The sequence below is a fragment of the Apteryx mantelli genome, chromosome 2 (genome assembly GCF_036417845.1).
Source record: "Apteryx mantelli isolate bAptMan1 chromosome 2, bAptMan1.hap1, whole genome shotgun sequence".
In the NCBI taxonomy this organism is placed as follows: Eukaryota; Metazoa; Chordata; class Aves; order Apterygiformes; family Apterygidae; genus Apteryx; species Apteryx mantelli.
In genome coordinates, this window is record NC_089979.1 from 87,570,321 (window position 1) to 87,594,179 (window position 23,859).

The 23,859-nt window shown below is 41.9% G+C and overlaps 1 protein-coding gene across 1 annotated transcript in view; it reads left to right on the forward strand.

The window, feature by feature from the left end:
* MYO10 (myosin X) overlaps positions 1–23,859 on the forward strand; it is a 181,320-nt gene that overhangs the window by 21,809 nt on the left and 135,652 nt on the right. The window contains exon 2 of the mRNA XM_067290985.1: positions 17,999–18,097. Coding sequence (XP_067147086.1) covers positions 17,999–18,097 — 99 coding nt within the window. The remainder of the gene's footprint in view (positions 1–17,998; positions 18,098–23,859) is intronic.

The following is a 23,859-nucleotide window of genomic DNA, read 5'->3' on the forward strand; positions in this document are numbered from 1 at the left end:
GGGTGCAAATGTTAAGCTTTCTTGAAAAGATGCTACAAGCCAAAAAGAAAGGTGTGTTGTTGCATATCCTAGGAACCTGTGAGTTACTTTCTATAAGAAAAGGATGAGGAGGAGATGGGCATGGCTGCCAGGGAAGTACCTGGGACAACAGACCCTGTGCCCTGCCGGAACGCCCGGAAAAAGCGGTGGGTGATTGTTGTGGGGGACTCCCTGCTGCAGGGGACGGAGGCATCTATCTGCCGACCTGACCTCTTGTCTAGAGAGGTTTGTGGCCTGCCGGGGGCTCGTGTGAGAGATGTCATGCAAAGACTGCCTAGGCTCGTCCATTCTTCGGACTATTACCCACTGCTGCTCTTCCATGTGGGCGCCAATGACACCAAGGGCAAACTGGAGACCATCAAGCAGGATTTCAGAGCTCTGGGGATGGTGGTCAAGGGTCTGGGAGCCCAGGTCATCTTCTCCTCAATCCTGCCAGTGAGGGGGATGGATGAGAGGAGGAGGAGACGGACTTTCCGGGTTAACGACTGGCTGCGCCGCTGGTGTTGGCAACAGGGTTTTGGTTTCTATGACCATGGGACCCTGTTTGAAGATCGACAACTGATGGGGAGAGATGGGATCCACCTCACGAGGCGGGGCACGCGGGTCTTTGCCAACAGGTTGGCCAACCTGGCAAGGAGGGCTTTAAACTAGGAAAGATGGGGGAAGGGGAGAGTTATAGTGACAGGGTAGTTGGCAAAAGATTGCTCAAGTCAGGATGCCTCCAGCAGGTGAATGCAGCCAGGGAAGTGCGCATGGGATGTGGCTATGGAGGACCCTCTTGTATCCCTCCTGGGAAACCTGCATGCTCGATCACCTCCCTGAAATGCCTGTACACCAATGCACGCAGCTTGGGGAACAAACAGGAAGAACTAGGGATGTGTGTGCGGTCGCAGGGCCATGATCTCATTGCCATTACAGAGACATGGTGGGATAGGTCGCATGACTGGAGTGCTGTCATGGATGGCTATGTGCTTTTTAGGAAAGACAGGCCAGGAAAGCGAGGTGGTGGAGTTGCTCTTTATGTGAGAGAGCAACTGGAATGTATTGAGCTGTGCCTAGGGGTGGATGAAGAGCGAGTCGAGAGCTTATGGGTAAGGATCAAAGGGCAGGCTAGCATGGGTGACACTGTTGTGGGTGTTTACTACAGGCCACCTGATCAGGAAGAGGAAGTCGATGAGGCCTTCTACAGACAGCTGGAAGTAGCCTCACAATCCCAGGCCCTGGTTCTCATGGGGGACTTCAACCACCCCGATATCTGCTGGAAAGACAACACAGCTAGGCACAAACAGTCCTGGAGGTTCCTGCAGAGCACTGGTGACAACTTCTTGACCCAGGTGGTGGAGGAGCCAACAAGGAGAGGTGTGCTGCTGGACCTCGTACTAACAAACAAAGAAGGACTGGTGGAAGATGTGAAGGTTGGGGGCAGCCTTGGCTGCAGTGACCATGAGATGGTGGAGTTCAGGATCCTGCGAGGAGGCAGCAGGGCACCAAGTAGGATCGCAACCCTGGACTTCAGGAGAGCAAACTTTGGCCTCTTCAGGGACCTACTTGGAGTAATCCCATGGGTGAGGGCCCTGGAAGGAAGGAGTGTTCAAGAGAGTTGGTTAATATTCAAACATCACTTCCTCCAGGCTCAAGAGCGGTGCATCCCTATGAGTAGGAAGTCAAGCAAAGGAGGTAGGAGACCTGCATGGATGAGCAAGGAGCTCCTGGCAAAACTCAACCAGAAGAAGGAAGTCTACAGAAAGTGGAAAGGGGGACAGGCCACTTGGGAGGAATATAGGAACGTTGTCAGAGTATGCAGGGATGCGACGAGGAAGGCTAAGGCCCGTTTGGAATTAAATCTGGCGAGAGATGTCAAGGACAGCAAGAAGGGCTTCTTCAAATACATCAGCAGCAAGAGGAAGACTAGGGAAAATGTGGGCCCTTTGCTGAATGGGGTGGGTGCCCTGGTGACGAAGGATACAGAGAAGGCAGAGTTACTGAATGCCTTCTTTGCTTCAGTCTTTACTGCTCAGGCCAGCCCTCAGGAGCCCCAGATCCTGAAATCAAGAGAGAAAGTCTGGAGAGAGGAAGACTTTCCCTTGGTGGAGGAGGAGTGGGTTAGAGATCATTTAAGCAAACTTGACACCCACAAATCCATGGGCCCTGATGGGATGCACCCACGAGTGCTGAGGGAGCTGGCGGACATTATTGCTAAGCCACTCTCCATCATCTTTGAAAGGTCATGGAGAACAGGAGAGGTGCCCGAGGACTGGAAGAAAGCCAATGTCACCCCAGTCTTCAAAAAGGGCAAGAAGGAGGACCCAGGGAACTACAGGCCAGTCAGCCTCACCTCCATCCCTGGAAAGGTGATGGAGCAGCTCATCCTGGAAGCCATCTCCACGCATGTGGAGGACAAGAAGGTGATCAGGAGTAGTCAGCATGGCTTCACCAAGGGGAAATCATGCTTAACCAATCTGATAGCCTTCTATGATGGAATGACTGGCTGGGTAGATGAGAGGAGAGCAGTGGATGTTGTCTCCCTTGACTTCAGCAAGGCTTTTGACACTGTCTCCCATAGCATCCTCATAGACAAGCTCAGGAAGTGTGGATTAGATGAGTGGACAGGGAGGTGGATTGAGAACTGGCTGAATGGCAGAGCTCAGAGGGTTGTGATCAGTGGCACAGAGTCTAGTTGGAGGCCTGTAGCTAGCGGTGTCCCCCAGGGGTCAGTACTGGGTCCAGTCTTGTTCAACTTCTTCATCAATGACCTGGATGAAGGCACAGAGTGCACCCTCAGCAAGTTTGCTGACCATACAAAACTGGGAGGAGTGGCTGATACACCAGAGGGCTGTGCTGCCATTCAGAGAGACCTGGACAGGCTGGAGAGGTGGGCAGAGAGGAACCTCCTGAAGTTCAACAAAGGGAAGTGCAGGGTCCTGCACCTAGGGAGGAATAACCCCATGCACCAATACAGGTTGGGGGCTGACCTGCTGGAAAGCAGCTCTGCGGAGAAGGACCTGGGAGTGCTGGTGGACACCAAGTTAAGCATGAGGCAGCAATGTGCCCTTGTGGCCAAGAAGGCCAATGGTCTCCTGGGGTGCATCAGAAAGAGTGTTGCCAGCAGGTCAAGGGAGGTGATTCTCCCCCTCTACTCAGCCCTGCTGAGGCCCCATCTGGAGTACTGCATCCAGTTCTGGGCTCCCCAGTACAAGAGGGATGTGGCACTACTGGAGCAAGTCCAGCGAAGGGCTACAAAGATGATTAGGGGACTGGAGCATCTCTCTTATGAGGAAAGGCTGAGAGAGCTTGGCCTGTTTAGCTTGGAGAAGAGAAGGCTGAGAGGAGATCTTATCAACGTGTACAAGTATCTGAAGGGAGGGTGTCGAGAGGATGGAGCCAGACTCTTTTCAGTGGTGCCCAGCGACAGGACAAGAGGCAACGGGCACAAACTGAAACACAGACACTTCCATCTGAACATGAGGAAAAACTTTTTCACTGTGAGGGTGACAGAGCACTGGAACAGGTTGCCCCGAGAGGTGGTGGAGTCTCCTTCTCCGGAGATATTCAAAACGCGCCTGGATGCAATCCTGTGCAATGTGCTCTAGGTGACCCTGCTTGAGCAGGGGGGTTGGGCTAGATGATCTCCAGAGGTCCCTTCCAACCTCAGCGATTCTGTGATTCTGTGATTCTGTGATTTCTCTGTAGATACCAGATTAGAAGCAGTATGAAATTACAGGTTTAATACCAGGCTATGGCATGAGAGTGAAAATATCTAAGACAGGAGCAGGGTTGTGGATGTTCTGTGCACTGATAAAAATGCGTGGTCTTCCACGCCCCCCCAAGGTGTTCACTTCTGGCAGTTTACTGGTGAATGAGTTTAAAGGAGTCAGCGTCCGTTATGTGTAATTTATATAAACAGTCCCAGTAAAAGAAAAAATAACTTGCCAAAATGAGTCAGGTGCCTTGCCCTGTAGATGCTTCATTTTATAATGGTAGAATTGAAGAGAAATCAAAGCACCATATGCTAATGAAGTATAGGATTACTAAAAGGAAATGGATCTGGTCAGGGAGAAGGAGTGGATTATGCAAAAGTAGGAGATTGCTTTTCAGGGGGTTGTGACCTTGAGGGGCTGAATATAATGAACGCAGTTTTTCAGGCCCTCTTTTCACCTTGCAACTGTTGCATACCGCTGGTATTCATCAGCAGGGATGAGATTCTGCTGCAGGAGGCCTTGCATCATCTCATTTCTGAGAGAAGTTTAAAGCTGATAAGGTAGAAAACTGTTAAAGTGCATGCAGGAAACTACCTTTTTTTCTGAACTTAATGGTTCTCTAGCTTTACCTAAAATATAACCTTTGTTGCTAAATTTGCCTTCAGTACAGATTCCAAAGTCTCTTTATTCTGATGTAAACTACCACCAGTCCAGGATGCTTTAGTGTCAGGCAGCCCCTGGGAAAGCTGAGATTTGCCCTGATTGTCAGTCTTCTGCTTACACCATTTACCAGTCGAGTGAGAGTATGCTTGAATTATTATTTTCTTTTCCACTGCTGCATCCTAATTGCCCCCTCTCCAAAGAACCCTGTTTTGCTTCTAGGATGGGGAAGTGATTTTAGATATTTTCAGATGCTTGTTGCAACAGATTTTATTTAAAAATGCTCAATCGCTCTTTAAGTAGTAACCCATGAATGACTATTTCATACTTAATTAAACTTTGCTGTTTGTTTCAGGGTTGGAAGATTAGGACTGAGGACATACGTACAGCAAACTTGCATCATTTAAAAACTGAATGAATTTGGGATTGAATTAACAAAGCATTAAGGGTTACAGGTTTTTATCCTCCACAGTTTGACATATTTTCTTCAAATTTTAGGGGGGGGGAGGGTTCTTTTACATTGAAATGTAACAGTGTTCAAATCTTGTGTATTTTATATCTCAGTTCATGGCTGAGTATTAAAGGCTCTGTTGGGAGCTTTTCCTGAGTTTCTAACTTGGAAACCAGGAAGAGGCTTAGTAATTATTAGAGAAGGAGAAAATGACAACAACTGCTGCTGGCAGGCAATCTTTCAGCCTGCTCTAGAACCAAGAGAAATATCCACCAAAATCTCAGGAGGTGGTTCATTCCAGGTGCCTGAATAGCACAAAAGAAAACAGGGCTTAGGAAAACAGAAGCTTGTGTCAAGCAAAGCAGAAGAAAGGACACTTGTTTAGGGTTGTGTACAGGAGGAGATGCAGCAATTTCAGAGAGTCCTGTTAGTATCCTTTTTCAACTGTTGTGTATATAAATTTCTTCTAAAACCAAGAGAAAGAGAATAAAATCTTTTATATCTGTATAGCCTTGTGGACCTCTTTAGAGGTCTGCTAGGGACTCTAACTGAGGGTCAGCCTTTGACTTTTTTTTTTTTTTGGCTCTCTTTTCCCTTTCTGAAAATTTGAGAATGTCTATTTAAGTCATATACACCTTGACTGCTCCTATAGATGCTCACTTCTGTCTTGTTAGCTGAAGCTCTTACAACACCCCAGCAAACATGCATGTACCTTTCTGTGTAGAACTATAATATAAGTTACTTTAGTGGGGTGCTTTGCTTTTTTTTTTTTTTTAGTTCTTTAATATGCTGCTAGGATTTAATTAGAATAGTGTTGTCTGCTTGATTTTGTTTTTTAAAACATGCTTTGTGTTGTTGCTGTGTATAAGACAATGAGCTGTAGGAAGCTAGAGGGCAAAAGATGTCTGATATCATGTGCCGTAAAAAGTGCAGACATCCTTTTGAGTTATCTCCAAAGGAGGAAGAGACTTTGTTTTAACTGCGTGTCTTCCCCGCTCGAAGAGCTGCCATGGGGCCTGCAGTGTGCTAGCTATGTGTGTACTCTGTGAGAAGACACAGTGGGCTCAGCTGATCCTTTCTGGGCACCATGGCATGCCTGAACACCCTCTAAACCCCGTATTATGCATGAGCCTGAGCAGTCGTGTCTCCTGACCTGTAAGGAGCTAGCCACCAGCTTACCTGCTAGTACGGGAAAAAGCCTGTGCTCTACCCTTTAACAATAAAATGTGCCATTATATTTTGCTTAATTGGTTATATTTTCATCAGGTGATCTCCAGGCAGGCAATTTGGGGTTCCTCAGTGATTACTGTGGTTTACAGCATACAAATTAGTGTGGGAAGCTGCTAACACTAGCCTTACAAGTTAGGGCTTCAGTGGTAGGAAGTACTTTTTCTGTATTGACTTGAAGCGTAAAAGATAAGGAAGGAAAGTGCGGAAGGGTGCTGTACTGCTCCTTTTGTCAGGATCTTTGTGTTGCCCTGGCATCAGAGCTGTGAGGACCATCCCATTTCCAAACCTGCTTGTAAAACCTAGGCACCAGGTGGGCTTCTGATGTAGTGGGTGCACTGCCCTGAGGCTGCTTGCTCTCCTGAGTTTTTGATGCTTACCTCCTGGGAATGTAGTACTAGTTTCCTGCCTCCTCAAGTTGTTTCATAATCCCCATTGGACTCATTTTATGTCATCCTGCAAGTCTGAGAGTGCCTGTCTGAGATTCCAAAATTGGCTTCAACTCTGCCAATGGTACAATACATTGGCCAATGGTATCCTGGGGTGCATCAGGAAGAGTGTTGCCAGCAGGTCAAGGGAGGTGATTCTCCCCCTCTACTCAGCCCTGCTGAGGCCACATCTGGAGTACTGCATCCGGTTCTGGGCTCCCCAGTACAAGAGGGATGTGGCACTACTGGAGCAAGTCCAGCGAAGGGCTACAAAGATGATTAGGGGACTGGAGCATCTCTCTTATGAGGAAAGGCTGAGAGAGCTTGGCCTGTTTAGCTTGGAGAAGAGAAGGCTGAGAGGAGATCTTATCAACGTGTACAAGTATCTGAAGGGAGGGTGTCGAGAGGATGGAGCCAGACTCTTTTCAGTGGTGCCCAGTGACAGGACGCGAGGCAACGGGCACAAACTGAAACACAGACACTTCCATCTGAACATGAGGAAAAACTTTTTCACTGTGAGGGTGACAGAGCACTGGAACAGGTTGCCCCGAGAGGTGGTGGAGTCTCCTTCTCCGGAGATATTCAAAACGCGCCTGGATGCAATCCTGTGCAATGTGCTCTAGGTGACCCTGCTTGAGCAGGGGGGTTGGACTAGATGATCTCCAGAGGTCCCTTCCAACCTCAGCGATTCTGTGATTCTGCTGCTAGCAAGTTGCAGAAGTTAGCAGTTGTAAGCCAGAAAACTAAATTTTCTTGGCTGGGTATGGACATTGCATGTGTTTTTATTTTACATAACTTCCCTGCATTCCCTTTCCTGCCTTTGAGTTCTGTGCTCCCCTCTGTCAGTCTTGAGGGAACGCGTGGAAGGGATAAGCTGTTAGGCTGTGGAACAGTTTAAGCAATTGGAGTTGATGTGGCAAAAAGATATTTGTCTTGGATTCAGTACACTGCCTCTGACTTACAGGGAATGTGAACAGAGTCGAGTGGGTGGTGTTGGTGAAAGTTAATAGATGAATCATCATAGCTTGTGGGACTGAAAGACCTGAGCTCTGTCTGCTAGGATTGGTACAATGCAAACCCATCGACTACTTGCAGTCAAAGGGTAACTAGGATTTTTTTTCCTTAACATTGTCAGATGAGCAGGACTGGCTTTCAAAAAGGTAGGGATAAAATGGTTGTTCGAATTGCCACAGAACAGGTTCAATAGCACACCTTGATTTCCTGACTTTCAAACTGCTTTTTTTCTCCTCCTGGTTTTTATATTCTGTTACATATTAACCATAATAAGGCCTTATCCTACAGATGTTTACTCATATGAATGGTCCTGGCAACTTTTATAGAACCTGGTAGTTGGGCAAAGTTAAGAAGAAAATTTGGTATTTGTAGGGCGAGAGCTGTAACTTGCCAAATGAATTGATGGAGAGAAAAAAAAAAAAGGCGGGGGGAATTATTTGGAAGTGTGAACTAGCAATCTAAAGAAATAATGCAACAAAATACTTCAAATACTTAAATTCCTGTCATGAAACAAGAGACATTTAGTGATCATATTGTGAAAGTGAAGCTGCAAACAGAAATGAAACTTGCTGATGATCTATTGCAAATACAAAATCAGGGTGGTCAATAACACTTAGAAAAAAAGTTATGCGCCGATATTTAAAATTCTTCTGCTTTCATTAACATTTCTATTAGTGAAATAAATAAAAGAACTGTGGGCTTACTGGTCCATTATTCTCTTTTCTCCTTCCCTTTCATGCTTACTTTCTTAGCCTTGGGATACAATCTTGCTAATTCTTATTGTTCCAAATTTTGAATAAGGCTTCTCCAAAATCCTGAGTCTTAATTTTAAGAAAACATGGGGATTGAGAGGAGGGGGGAAAAAAGGACACTGAACGTGGGGTGGGTTGGTTGGTTTGCTTTTGTCTTAAAGCTCTCATTTTACAGTTATTTTTTCCCCTCTGCAACAGTTAAAGCTGGAAATATTCTCCCTTTCACCTATCCCCACCTTCCGTGGCCCAGGAAAGTGTGAATAACATGTAATATGATATTTCTGAGCTGCAGAGAGACTTTTAAACAAAAAACACCCCAAATATTGTTGAACTTGTAATAGGATCATGAAAATTGGTAATGTGGAAATATGAACTAGATTGGAACCTTTTGTACTTCAATGCTAGTAACCTGAAAGGGCAGGCTGTGGTAATCATGCAGGTATGTTTTGAGTGTGCTTGTTACCTTGCACAGTCTACTGCTTAATACAAACAGTTTTTTTCACAGAAGAATCCCATTTGACTAAAGGTAACTTTTCCAGGAATTGCCAACTTGTTTGACAGGGGGTGGGGAGAGGGAAGAGAAAAAAAACAAGGCTGAACTTTGCAGAAACAAGGAAGAGCCCATGCCTTGCTAATGTTCACTTCCTACTGTTTACCTTCGGGTGCCACACCGATATTTTACTGATGATTTTTCTTGATGCAGGAAGACTGATAACTTTTACCAGGGTAGGAAAAAAAAAAAAAAAGGCTGGCAAAAAGTGGTTAATGGTAGAAAATTTATCTTGGTCAGGAATTTCATCTGCTTTACAAACTCGAAGTAGGTTGAAGCAAAATAATGTGCCTCTAGACGAGGCATATCCATGTTTGTGCAGCACAACGAGGATCTGTGGGGGGGAAAAAAAGCATGGTGTAGTTGTTCTGTATTATAATTTGTTCTTAAAAAGTCAGTATCCTGGTACATCTTCTGTTGAGAGCTGAATAGTTTCTAATAGATCTGCGTTTTCATGAAAATAAATAGTAAATGCTTCTCTTCAGGATCCATGTGTCAAAGGAATTTTTTTTTTCACTTAATCAGCCTTTAAGTACTCAGATGAAAGATGTTCTTCCTAAATAAAATGTTTAGAAATGAAACTGAATGTCTGTCTTTGCAAGCACGCATTCCCATTTTGCAGACAAGACTCTTCATGGGGTTTACAGGTAGTGAATGCGAATCTTTGAAGTTCAGTCTCAAGCTGACCCTCATGTCAGAGGGGTCCGTCTCTGACATGTTGCTCCAGGCACACCACATGGCGCTCATGAGTCAGCTCCCGTTGCCCCGGTTTGTATCCTCTTCAGCTGGGAGGCAAGAGAAGGGTGGAAGAAAATGCTAGGTTTTACAACCACTGGGAAAAATGTTTTTGAGATCCTTAGCAACCTGCAACAGGCCACAAATTCAGTAGCACAGAATATTTTAAGTGCAGAATTCGTGGAGAGCAAGTTTTGTTGCTGAACCCCAATAAAGAGGATAGTTAAAAAGAAGATAATCCTGTTATCACTTAACCTCGTTGGCCTTTCAGACACCACCCCAAGAGGGCAGTTGAAGGAGGGAATGGAAAAAGGATGCTAGCACCACTTCATATCTGTTGTTTTAGAAATCATCCCCCTTCATGTGAGTTTATAAACTTGGCCAGGCGGCGTATGCAAACAAAAAAAAATTTTTTAAACATTTGTAGAGTTGTGAATATAATAAAAATTTGCTAGTTTCTGAGAAATTTGACATCTTGGCACAGCCTTGCTGTCATCAAAGACAAATGAAACTTCTTTTAAAATCTGTCAAGGCAGAGTTGGGACTTGTTTGGTTCCTAGGATAATTTTAAGGTTTTGGGGAGAATACTGTATAGTTCTTCCTAGGAAGTCCGCTTAGGGGAAGGGATGACGTGCTGCTTGTTTTTTAAGGTGAGCATGAATATACCAGGAGGTCCGTCATCTGCCGGTCTGTTCCTACCTCCACCCCAAAGCAGGCGGGGATGGAAAGGTTCACAGTGGCCCCAAGCTTTGCTGCTTTTTTTTTTTTCTTTTCCCTGCCTTTCTTGCATCTCTCCTCTACCATAAATGACTGCCTCTTCTCCCTGCTTTCCCCCACCCCCCGCTCCTCACTCACAGTTTTAACGGTTGCCTGCCTCCCCCCTGCCAGGGTGGGAAGGCTGGAAGGGGGGGAGGGGTGATAACAGTACTGGCCTTGCAAATCCCTTTATTGTTGTGTTTTTGCGGCCATGATGCCGTGGTGTAGGTTGGGTGGCTTTGCAAGCAAAAAAAAGATGGTGTTTTGCAAAACTTGCCAAAAAGTAAAGGTAGTGCTTGAACTCTCTCTTGTTAAAGTCATGATTTAGACTGTACTAATACCAGTAACTCTTTCCTTCAAAAAAGTCTTGCAGGTAAGAGAGGTAATGTTTTCAAGCATTGTGTAAACCTAGTCCCCAGGAGCTGGCAGCCACATCTTCAGAGCTCTGTTAATGAAGGTGCAATTGTTTTTGGCCTTTGATCCAGCTTTGGTAATGGTAAGTGTATTGAAATTAGCCAGCAGCAGATAGGTGTGTGCTTGCTCACCTGCTTATATAGAGGTTAATCTCTATGTTCTGTTTGTGTTGAGACCAATGGAGACTAGTAAGTTATAATGTTTAAAAAAAAAAAAACACAAAACCCCCCAAGGTTTAATGTAAAAATAGCGGTCTTGTCCATAACAGTATGTAAGAAGTGCTGGTATATTCAAAAGGCTGGGGAAGGTAAAAGTTTCTTCCATTTCTTGTCAAGTCCGCAACAGTAATGGTATATGTTTTAATGGAGTAACTTGTTTTTAATGTGGTGTGCTATCGTTGGTGCTGCATTATCTCTAATTACTGAAACAGAAGGAGATGGATTCTGTTCAATGTTAATCAGCAGCTGTTGCGCAGACCTCAAAAGCTGAAGAGCTGATGCTTTGATCTGGTGGGGGGGGTTGGATAGGCAACAGAAATGTTTAGTTTTCAAGGAGATTTTATTCTGCATGAAACGAACCCCCTAAGCTGCCCTTATCTCCTGTGGAAATATCTTAATGTTTTTATTCTGCTTTAAAACAGTAAAATAAAGCAGTATAGCTTAGGAGGCAAAACTAAATTTGCTGAGAAAGAGGTGTCAGTAATTTACTCCTGTGTGCTCTAAGGAAATTGTAGTTAGTGCCATAAGTGTTTGAAAATAACTTGGATCCCATTCAGCCAGATTAATTATGTGCCTAGATTTGTGTGTGTAATCACTTCATGAAGTTGAGTTTAAGATGCTTGGATTCAGATTAAATAGGTAAGTACCTTCCAAAGCTGTGCTGTCTCTCACTGGCTGCAGAGACTTTGGATTCAGTTACTCTTTCTTTGCAACTCCCTCCATCTCTACCTACCCCACCTCCCCCAAAAGAAAACTGCGGGTTTTCTGACTATGAACAGAGTAGCGGGAGAATGCCTGGAGAGAAGCAGAGCTTAGTAGGAACATTATCTTAAAGTAATTTCTGGAATATTAACTTATTTCCCTTTCATAGGTTGTGCAGTGACTGTGTACACAGACTTTTGTAATTAATATTTCAGTCACCATTGAAATCCATCTTGTGTGGAAGTATTTTGTTGATGAGCACAGGAAACCTAAGCTGGGGAAAATCAGTATTGCAAACAAGGGGATCTAAATCCAGTGAAATACTGTAAATTACGAAGTAATACATGAGACAAATGGCCCTTGCTTGTTTCTCTGGGCTTAGGTATGGAAGAATAAGTCTGGCTTTCTGTTTAAGAGGCTGAACGCTTCACTTTGAGTTGAAGTCAGTGAGAGAGATGAAATCCTGCTTCTGGTGAACTTCACAAGAGTTTGCCACTGACTAGCAAACTGGTCTAGCCTGGCATGCACCCAGCATACTAAGAGTCTGGATCCTATACTGGAGAGTTTTCGGTAGTAATGAAGTCAATATTTTCAGAAGCAAAGGTGTTTATTGACATAAAATTTGCAAAGTTACAATTTTGTCTGGAGAGCCACTTTCTTCCTGTGGCTCTCCTTGTGATCAGTGTGTGAATTAGTGGAGAGGAGGAATGAAGATAAATGTGGGTTTAGTTTAGCTTGCTAGGTTTAGCTAGCTTGACCTAGTTAAATGTCATCTCTACCTGTCTCAAACTTTACATTTATAGGCAGGCTACTGGACTGCATAAATGAAAAGTCTTCTAAATACATATTAACTGTTGTTCCTTTTGCTTTGCTGAGTCCTAATAATGGAATGCTTTTTGGATGGCAGATGCAGCATAACCTACATTCATTGTCTTTAAAAGTTTTAACAAGAGCATTGATGAGTCAACTGGTTTTACATTATAACATGTAAACGAGTAGCATTTTGACTTGGATGAAAACACAGTTATTATACAGTACATTCATATATATATGTACATATATTATATATATATAAAAATGTAACTATTTTACAGGCAGTTACTTTTTCCACATACAACCTGTATGCATACAAAATCTAGCTTGTTAATTATGGTTTTGCAAAGAGTGTTCTGCCTTTTTACTTGATTGATATAAACTGCTTAGCTAATTCTGTGATTTCCAGAGCATATTTACAATAGAAAGTAAAAAAAGAAAGGATTTTTAACATTTCTGAGAACAGAATACAGAAGGATACAAATAGTAGTGTTTCCATTTTCAGCAGTAAAATCTGTAAGGTAGAAGGACCAGGGATGACTTTAGGTGGTCTTGCAGCTGTGAGATTTACAAATTTAATTCTTCTCACTTTGCTATGGAAATGATGGCATATGGCTGTTCTTCTGTAAATGCTATTCCAAATATTTTTACAAGCTCACTTTGCTGAAATAAAAACCATTGGGCTTTAATATGTGCTTCTTGACTTGATCTTTTTCCACTCTTATCATAGAATAGCCGAATGGCAGTACGTCAAATTGCTTGTCAGGGAGTTCTAAAGTAACAAAGCTATCGGGCTTCTCCTCTAAAAACAGTTTTAGAACAATACGCAGTACTCTGTGCATTTGGTGGAGTCCTTCCTTATACAAGTCTTATGCTGATATTTGCACAATTGCCTGGCTCATAGGCTGCAGTGCCTGTATCTCCAGCAGATACAGAAGCTGGCCTTTCTAGTTAATCAGCAGCAGTTATTCACACCTATCCAAGAGGCCTTTGGACTAAACCAGGTTGATTTCTGTTCCTTTCCTCAAAGGGCTTGATCCTGCAGGTCAGTCCTCACTTTCCCTCAAAGTAAGGATGTTTACTTTCACACTGTATTGAGGGTTTGTACTTGCTCGAGAATTACAAAATAAAAATAAACCCGAGCTCCTTAATCAAAGTAGCCTCACTTGTGGCTTTTGTAGATCCAAAGACTTGATCCAAGTATATCTTAAATCTTCTTCATAAATTAATTAGTAGTGAGGATTTTGTTCTCAAAACTGACTTGTGAATAACTTGGATATTGCAGAGAGACTGCAGGATATTTGCATAGCTAGCTAGACACACAGCGCACAGTTTTAACTTGTGGAGCTTGTACCAGATCCCTTAGGAAGACCCCCCCCCCCCCAGTGGAAGGTCTTACAGTGCACCCTGCCCGTGGACAGATATTGTATTGTTGAACTACCTTGCCAGAGAACGCTTTGTATTTGCATTTAAAATGCTTCAGACTTTGTGAACTGCATTGTTCCAGCCTTCTCTGAATAGTAGCTATTGACCCTTAACAATGTACATTTGTTTAAATCAAACTGTTTCATACTCTCTTTAAAAAGCTTATTTTAGGACTAGTCCAACCAAGTGAATGCTTCTGTGCAGGCAGCTTTTTTTTTTTTCCTTCGTAGTCAGAAAGAGACAGAATGAATTATTTAATTTCAAGATGGAAAACATTCTTCTTATTAGAGACTATTTCGAATGTTGAGGTTTTGGCAAATATTGTTGTGGCTTAATGTTTATAAGCTTTTTCATTGCCCTTGAAAGCATAAACTTCTTGTCACTTTAGCCAGGAGATCTTGGCAAATAATAAACTAGCTGAACGACAGGATTTTAGCTGTACTGAAGCACTCTAAGAACTTGTCGTGTCTGTGTTTTGACAAAATAGTTTTTTGCTACTTATTTATGTATTTAGATGGATCAAATTCACAAAGGACAAGGTGGAGACTGAGCAGTACAGATGCTTCTTGCCCAGCAATAAACTGGCTAAAGCATCTCTCTGGGAAGTAGGAAATTCAGGGCTAAATTCCCTTCTCTGCTTGTGGTGACTGTAATACATGCCTCCGCCCCTCTAGTCGTCAGGTCTCCAGAACTTGGCAATGTCAATCACTTTCATTAAAGCTGTTGCACTTTGTGAACAAAACCAGTTATTTACGGAGGGGGAGAAAGCGGGGTGAGGGGAAGCTTTGTTATGCCTCGCTCCTGTGGGAACGTTTTGTCAAGACAGAGGAGCCTGACCAAGTAGAAGTTCGCTATAATCTGAAAAATGTTGTGTTACTTCAGTTTCATGCCAGAATGATTCTATTAATAACAAAAAATTATTCAAACAATGATTGTCAGATTGAATGTGGTTGTTTCCTAGGCTCAGTATTCTTCTTCTTTTAGTCTCTTATGTTAATTTAGGAGTATTACATCTCATAATGCTTCTATAAGTATTTCTGTTTGATACATAGGTTTAATGATATGGCAAAGGATATAAAAAAATGAGGAAAAAGACTTTGTTTTAACTGCTTTGAGCATTTTATATGGTAGAATGTGCTTGGTAGATGCATGATGTCTCTTGCACAGTGTGCACATTTATGTGGTATATTTTACACCACTTGCATATGTAGCATGTTGACATACAACGTTTTTTCATAGCAGATTGCTCTTTTTTTGTAAAGGAGTTTCTCAAAGTCCTCTTGTTGCAAGGGGGTCTTGAGAAATCAGTTTGTTTTAGGAGACAGTCTTGGAGGTAGCATCAAGGAGCATGGCTGCACAGGGAGGAGCAGTGTGTTTCTTGCACTTCTCCCCGTCCTCTTTCAGCTCCAATAGACTCAGTGACCTGAGCCTGTGTGTGTCGGTGAGAGGACACAGTGCAGTTATAACTTATGTTTGATCTGGGGGCATGTGCACGTCTGACTGGCTTGTGTGTACATAGGGAGCAAACGGAAATATGAATGTTCAAGAGCCAGTTGGCAAGGTGGTGAAGGCGGCTGTGCTTCCTGGGCAGCAGCTGGCTGCTGGGAACCAAGCTCGCAAGTGTCAGCTTTATCTCTCGGCCTGCTTCTGTCGTCAGCTCACTCTCTCAGCCGGTGGGATGCTTTGGTTCAGGAGGGCATGAGACCGTATGGGAGCAACAGGATCCTGCAGGAGCCGGCATTGCATGTGCGAGGGAGGGAGTCCCACTACCACCACCCCGGAGGGAGGGAAGGATGCTTTTACGGACTGTTGGCTGATGGTAGCAGCTGTGCTCTTCAGTAGTTAAAATGAAAAAGCCTTTGTCTCCTGCAGTTGTAATTGTGGTAAATATTGCTTGATGCTGAGGATGTCATCTTCAAAGTTGTCATCGCTCTTGAGTCTGAGTTGCACTTAAAGACATAGGAGGAAAATCCTATTTTTCTATTCGTTGACTTTGAGTGAAATGTAACAGAGAAAATCTAAGATGAATGGCTTGCTGTGGAAGCAAACATCTGGTAGCTCTGAAACATTATGCGGATGAAGAGACTTCTGTATCTGTTGGAGCATGTCTGGTTTCACTTCAGCCTTTCTCCCTCTTGAAAACACAAAGTGAAAGGTGCCCTTAAACTAGTCAGTATGAGAGTATTAGTCCTGCCTGAGAATATTAAAAACAAAACAGGTACCCTGGACATCAGGGTGTTTGGACTGCCAGAGTCTGATTCAGACCGGATGAGCTTGGTGGAAATCTTTCCACTGTTATCACTGGATGAAATTTTTAAATCCTTTCTCACTTTTACCATTTCTTGGGTGTCCTCTGTGTACTGTTTGTTCAGTTCCCCTGTTCCTTCTTGCCTTTCTCAGATGCTAGCTCTCTGCTTTCTGCTCACCTCTGCCCTTCTCAGCACTTTGTACTCTTTCCTGCTCTGCATTGACCCTGTGCGTTAAGTTGACATACCCTGCGTTTGAACTGCCTTAGATTTGCTATAAACCTGGAAACCATCTGGCTTGAGGTTTCAAAGGTAAAATGGAGTACAGCTCTATAGGCCCTTACAGCATTTAAAATGGAATGCAGTTTACGAAAAGGTGGAGGGGAGAAAGGGCCAGGGATGCTCTTATGTAATCCTCTATATGTAGTTAAGCTGTTACCATTCAGAGAAATGAAATGGCAAAAGTTTCTTCTCCATGAGAGCATTGTTTTGCTTCTTGATGCTGCTAGTTTCCCAACATAGAAACAAGAATAATATGTATTCAACATGATCTTAAGGGTATCCAACTCATAACGTGGCTGAACTCTATGACAGGGCCACTCACCTTAAGTATATAACAAATAAAAGGCTGTGCTGCTTCTGATTGTCCATAAGGAACCCACTTCTACCAACTTATAGAGAGGTTGTAAATCTAGTTTCTATGTGTAGAAATTCATACAAGGGCAGTCTTTGGATGCTGGAATGTAAAATTAATTATTCAAATTGAGTCTTAAGCACTCATTCACCCAAATTCACCGGTATTTCCTAATCCTTTTCTATCACCCCTTTACCTCTGGAGAGAATTTGTCCGTTTTGATGAAAAAATCTGTTCTGTAAATACCCATAAAATACTGCCATTCTGATGTGGAGCCTGCTGTCCATTTTTGGAGAATGAGAGTGTGGTTTGGGTTTAAAGTCAGACCACTGGGGTGCTGCTACTGAATATCTTCAGGGCAGCTGAAGGCTTCTTCTACACTGGAGCAACTTCCGTGGGTGTCATTAATGTGATGTTTTTGATGCTGCTTTCTTCGGTAGCCTCACTACAACTGCAGCTGTGCTGTCAGCTGTAGATTTCCCCTTCCCATAGAGGAGGCTCCCTCCCACATCCACCTCCCTTCTTATTCTCAGCAGTGGACATTTCTGTTTTCTGGCTGCTGGATCTACCTTTAAGAGTTGTGAATAGCCAGGTGGAAATTAAAATAGTCTGAGTTTACCGTGTCTTAATAGACAGACGTAGGTGGCTGATTGTGTTTCAGTTGCCTCCCTGCCTCTAAAAATTAAGCATTATTATTTCTGTCACTTTTTCTGCTAGTGTTTTTTTGTTTTGTTTTTTGTTTTTATCCTGAGTTCTTGTGCAGCCATGAGAGGAGTACGGTATAAAGGTCGAAGTGGTTTAGAAAAAATGTGAAATGGAGACTACAGATGATTGGGTGGAAGTGCAGTGATCCAAGCAGAGGTTGAAAATAAACAGGTAGCAAGCCTGACAGCTTTGAGGAAGATCTTCTAAACTGTGTGTAAAGTCAGACACCACTTTGTAATTTTATGTATACTAACATGAGGCACATGACTGAGTGAATTAGCTCCAGCTGTTCTTGCTGTCATTTAGGAACTTCCGTAAGGGAGGAAAAAAAAAACTGTCTCAGTAGAAACTGACAAATGTTTGATAAGAAATTATTTTATTCCTTTCTCTCACTTGCTTATTTGGATTTCGCTTTTATTTTGTCTTTTTACCTGATAAATATTTCTTAAGAAAAATGTTTAAGTGGAATTCTTTGATCAGCTTTTAATTATGACATCTGTAACTTTGTTTTTTTTTTATTGTTTATTGTAGGGGTCTCGGGTCTGGTTGCGAGAAAATGATCAGCATTGTCCAAGTACTGTTCATTCCTGTGCAGAAGGAGTCATCGTATTCAGGACAGATTATGGTCAGGTGCGGGCATTCTTTTTTGTTTTTTTTCCTACCACTCTGTGGAAAAGAAACTGTTCCCCTTAATGAAAAGGGGATGGAGTAAACATGTAAGGTTTGTGAATAAAACATTTATTTTGTGTGACTTGAATGTAGAACTTTGGTTTTAATAGCTCTTTCCATTGTGTATCTGGTAAATTGCTCTAAATGTGTCTGACACAGCTGAAGAAACACTGTCATGTTTGAGAGCCTTGTTCCATTTAGGCCATTGGTTATTCAGTTTACTGGACTTGTGCCTCTTCATCATAGTCTTCCTTTACAGTAATAGAAAGGGGGGCTGAGCACATGGCACTCAAGCATCACAATAGTGAAGTGTTGCCGATTCAGTGAGAGCAACAATGTAGACCTCCCAAAGCAAAATCAGGACAACACGCTTAGTGTAATTCCATCAGTTCTTATCACCAGAGAACTGTAAAGGAGACCATTACTCCTCTCTCTCGTTCTGTCTGTCTGTCTCTTTTTTTAATTTTTTTTTTCTTCTGGCTGTCAAGCCTTTCTGTCTGTTTGGAAAGATGGGAATAGATCCCAGTGGCTCCATTCCATCTGCTCAAGTTACCTCAGCTATCTCAGGCAGTGTGTGCCTGCTGTATTAGCATATTACTGGCAGTGTCTGGTTGCCAGCTGATTACAGTATTGAGGTCTAGCCTCCTTAAACTTGCCCTTTTTTTAGCCAGAAGAAAGCAGAACTTTCCCTGCCAGTTGCTGACAGCTTGGAAATGCTCTGCTTTCTGGCTTACTTAAATTTTTAATTTATGTATTTATTCTACTCTCTGTTAGGCCACAGTTGCTCCAGACTTCCGTTCTTGCAGCTTCCCTGAAGAAATTTCAGTGAAATTCAAGTTTTAGATTGAGCTGGATATAAACAGTTATGTTGACACAGTTATCAGCATCTGGAGAATACTTTCCTTGACTTTTGGAGGATGTTTTTCCCCTCAAATTGGCTTCCTTTTGTTGGTTATTTGCACCAGATGGAGTTAGCTTCTGGTAGTGAACCATTGCTGAGAAAAGTGTGATAGAAAGGAAAACATGCTGCCTTTTGCTGCAGCCTGTGCTTAATGTCTTTCGGGGTAAGTGCGATGGAAAAGTATTTCCTTCAGAGCCAGAGAACCCTTACTTTTCTTGCATACCTTTTTCTGGACAGGAAAGGAATCTGACAGAATTGGAGAGTGTTTTTTGATGGGCAAGATATAACCTAATTTAGGTTAAATTGCTGTTATCCTGGCAATGAAGGATGAAAGCGGACATGAAACAAATGGGGTCTGAGGCAGAGAAAATGTTGTGTTCGTTCTTTTTAGAGTCCCTGGGAGTGCAGCAAAGCTTTGGAGACAGGATGACAAAGAGGAGGTGGCATCCAAGAACCTGTGTATGGTTGTCTCTGATGGCAAAACTTAGTTATGTTCTTCTATCTGAAAGGACAGTCAGGGAGCCTTTGTTTTTGAGCACAGCTCCCTGGTTGCTCTTGCTTTCCTACTTCCATCCACTGCCCTTTCAAGATCCCCAATCAACTCTCAGGCCATCCTTTTACTCAGAAGGATCCCTAGTTTCTTAAGTGGTAGCAATAATAGGCTGTGTTGGATTCGGGTGCCCATCTTTCCCTCGTGCAGGATGGAAGACAAGCAGTGAAAGCCTGGTTGTACAAAGTTGAAGTACAAACATAATATGCTCAGAGTTAACACATTTCTTGGATTGGTGACCCAGAGACATACGGTACTGGGGAAGACAACCACAGAAGTAGACCGAAAGTAATTACTGCTCGGTGCAAAGCGTCTTCACAGAAAAACAAGAAGCCAGCATATGTACTGGGATATTTACTGTAGAATTCATATTAAATTATATGCTTAGTGTTGCTTAAATTTTGGAATTTAAATGTTTAGAGTTTACCCTCACCCTGTTCTACAGAAATTCTTAGCTTAATGGAGTGGAGATACTGAAAGCATATCCTCTGTTGGTTTCATAAAGCTGAAAAAAAGAAGGATGTACCACATTAAAGCATCACAGGTATATTCTCTTTGCAGAATAAAAAGATTGTCCTGTATCTTTTTACAATAACACATGCTCCAAACAATGTCCACTGCTGGACGTTATGGTTTAAACATAAGTCTTGTCCAGCTTCTTCTAGGAGTGACCCAATTGCTTTGGTAGGAGGGTCTACTTTTAATTTTTCACAGAATTTTGTAGTTGGACACCTAGCTGTGAAGAACCAGACTTCTAGAAGTGTTTAGAACTTATAATCCTTGCATTTATGGAAATTGCAGGTACCAGATACTTCTAAAAATTGACCTCTTCTGTGCCTTAACCAAGAATGACAGAGCTAACATTGGCATCCATATTTAGAAAAGTTCCTTGCTAGTAATCTTGCATACATTACCTGTAATTTTGCCTTTCCGTGATGTACATAAAACAAGCTGAAACTTTAGGTAATTTGGAAAAGGATTCAAGTCACTACCTTAATATAACCTCACTGATTCCATTTCTTTAGGAAATTAGCTAGTGCTATAAATATCACTAGAAAAAAAAAACTTTTTAGTTTGGCCTGCTTGTTTTGAAAGAAGGTGAAGACACAGCAATCTATGCTGTGAAAAATTTAGGATGTTGGAAGCAACCTTACACTTTTATATTTTATTACATAGCATTTATGTCATGAATGAGTCTGAGGTGACTGCTGTCCAACTAAAGATATATTAGCAATTCAGGGAATTTGATAATCTTTTTCAAGTCTTCTATTTTCAGGAGTGCACTTCGAGCTTAAATGGACTGGGCCAGTTGACATTAATGCTAATTAATATTGTTCCTCCAGTTACTTTTCTGTATGTGCTTTTAGAATGTCTTGCCCTTGCTGTATTGGTTACTTATGTACCGCATAAGGTACCAAGTGTGTGTAATGAAATTTATATAGTGTGTGATAGCTACCTCTGGAGACTTGATGGTCTGCTGGAATGCTACATATCACTTTAAAGAATGAGACAGGGAAGTAAGGAATGATGTCTCAAAAGTGTGGAGTAGTTATGATTTTGAAGTGTGGCCTAAGATAAAAGTGTATTATTTCTCAGAACCTTTTGACAACTCTAGCTGTTGTGTTCATATCTAATGACAAACTGATGAAAGTGTTGGGACTCTATCAACTTTATCATTATTAATCTTCTGATTCAGTAGCTTCTGCTAGGATTTGCAGTTTTCAACTTTCAGTGACATTTTGAATGAATTCTGAAGATGTGATTGACATGGCAGTGGGATTAGGAAGGCATGTTTACTAGAGTGGTGCTCAGATTTTATTTTTAGAAGTTTGGATTTCAAGTCTTTGCCAGGGTCAATTTGCAGAATAATAAAAAATCATAGCAGAGAATGTAATTTCTTACTTTCTTCTTTCCATTCTCTTCTGAATGGTGTAAATATATTTGCCATAAAAACCTGCATCATACAGTTGTACTCTGAAGGAGTGTTGGTTGTATGGAATGCTATTGAATGCAAATACTCATGTATAGAATATGCTATACTTTTTAAAGTTTTAACAAGTTACATGTCAGGTAATGGATCCATTCTTTATAATCACATGGTAATATAATTATTTCTTGAGCAAGGTTAATTGATCTGGTGTTACCTGAATGTTTCAGTTAAGCAGTCCATCTGTTGATTTTCTTTAAAGATGATTGTGATGCTGCTTTTTGCTGTTGTCACCATGTCTGTGACTGGGTAGAACGAGTGGAATATATGATATGTAAATCTGTTTTAGGAATTCCAAGATGTAGGTCTGGGGTCCCCTGAGCAAGTAGCTAAGAAACATTCTGGCACTGCGTTGGGGCAGATGAAAACCTCACGAAATGAGGTGGGGAGAGGAGGCGAGAAGTACACTGGGACCATGTTTCACCGCGCTGGCCAATGATAATGGAGTAGTAGATGAAAGCTGTAAAATCCCTCTGAGCACATTTTCATAGCATTGGACTATAATTAGCTCTGGACTGCCTCTCAAAAGTCTACTGCAAACTAGTTTTCAAAATGAAGTGCAGTGCCCAGTCTGCAATGACTCAAGAAGTTGTGATGAGCGAGCAGTTCATACTGTGAATATTTTTCTCTTTATAAGCACCTCCCAGATGCTTTCCAGAAGAGAAGATACTGTATGCATTTGCTGTTCTTGATTTTTAGTTTCATTAGGGTGTGCAGACATGGTAAATGAGTCTGTGCCTAATGTTTTGGAAACATGATGTCTGTGAATTTAAATATAAAGTATGTCAGGGCAGTCTATGAATACTCAGGCTTAAGAAAATGAGCCCTAATCTTTCATTAGCTAATTATATTTTTGAAGATTGCATTACTGTTACTGTAATTTTTTCATGTTTGAGTGTTTTTGTTGCCTCTATTTTTAGGGTTAAAAAATATTTCTCCTTTAAGGGTTTTATTTACAGTAAAGCAGACATTTTCTCATCGCCATATTCTATAAATTTTTAATGAAGTTGTGTAAGCTTATAAAATACTCAATGTGAAATAAAATTCTAAAAGCCCTGCTGTCACAGTATGCTTTGTTTGAAATGACTTACTTGCACATTTTCAGTAGAGTATCAGTGGTTCTGTTGAGAAAAGAACTCTTTCCAGTCTGTCTCTTTCTTTTTTAGGTAATATGGACTTTACCTTTTTTCTGATAATATACTAGCTTTTGCCCTTACATGAAAGAGGATTGCATTGTGCTCTTAGCTTGTTGTACATACACCCATGAAAATGTTCTCAGTCAAAACATAGCTATTAAAAAGATTTCACACCATATGAGCTTCTTCTGTCAGCTTTCTTGAGTTGCATAGCATTAATGCTAAGAACATCTTTCTTATCTCCTAATAGGACTCTCTATCTCTTTTCTTTTGTTTGTATATCCAAATATATATATAAAAACAATGCCAACAAATATGTAGCCAACATTCCTATTAGTTTTTTTTAAACAGTAATTATGGTTTGTGTAAGTAGCACTGTGTTTAAGCCAGTGAGTTTCTGGACTTTCTGAACAGCACTTAATAGCACACATTTTAAGTAACACCCATTCTCTTGCAAGAGAAATTTCCTGTAAATGAAAGACATGACGTGTGTGTGCAGGGGAAATCTGCTATGAAGAAATTCATACAAAGTGAAGTAAAAGTTGAGTTGATGGATGCACACTGGTTAGAGTCTGACATGGAGATTTCAGAATACTTAATTGCATACCTGCTTTGTTGACTGAGAGAAACTTTTAAATCAAATATGTTATAAATAGAAGCAGCTGAGCTATAATATCCTAAAAATGTAGGTTCTTTAAAAACAGATGTCAAATATCACCAGTAAAGACTTTGTCAGTTAAAACAGCTTTCTGTGAACTTTCTTTACAAAGAAGTCCTTTTTGATACAATATTATGTCAGCAAACAGAGCACTGCTCAGTATCCTTAGCTTCAAATAAGAGACACCTGCAAATGGTTTGATCAGCAACAAAAGTATTTTTTCCTGTGTGTTTAACTTAATATAGCTCTGGTGGGGCATTTATGCACCACGAGAATGGGAAGGCTGAAGATGTTCCTTGTTAAACACAACTCAGGTATGCTTTCCAAGGAGGTTTTCACCTTTTTATTTTATTATCTTTTTTTCTGGTTTGAGGGCTGGAAGAGTTTCTCATGATGACCTCATTCAGGAGAGTTAGATATAGGCTTTGCTTGAGCTTTTGTTTGTGTTTTTTGGAGTCAGTGATGGAATTACGCTGAAGTTACTACGTGAT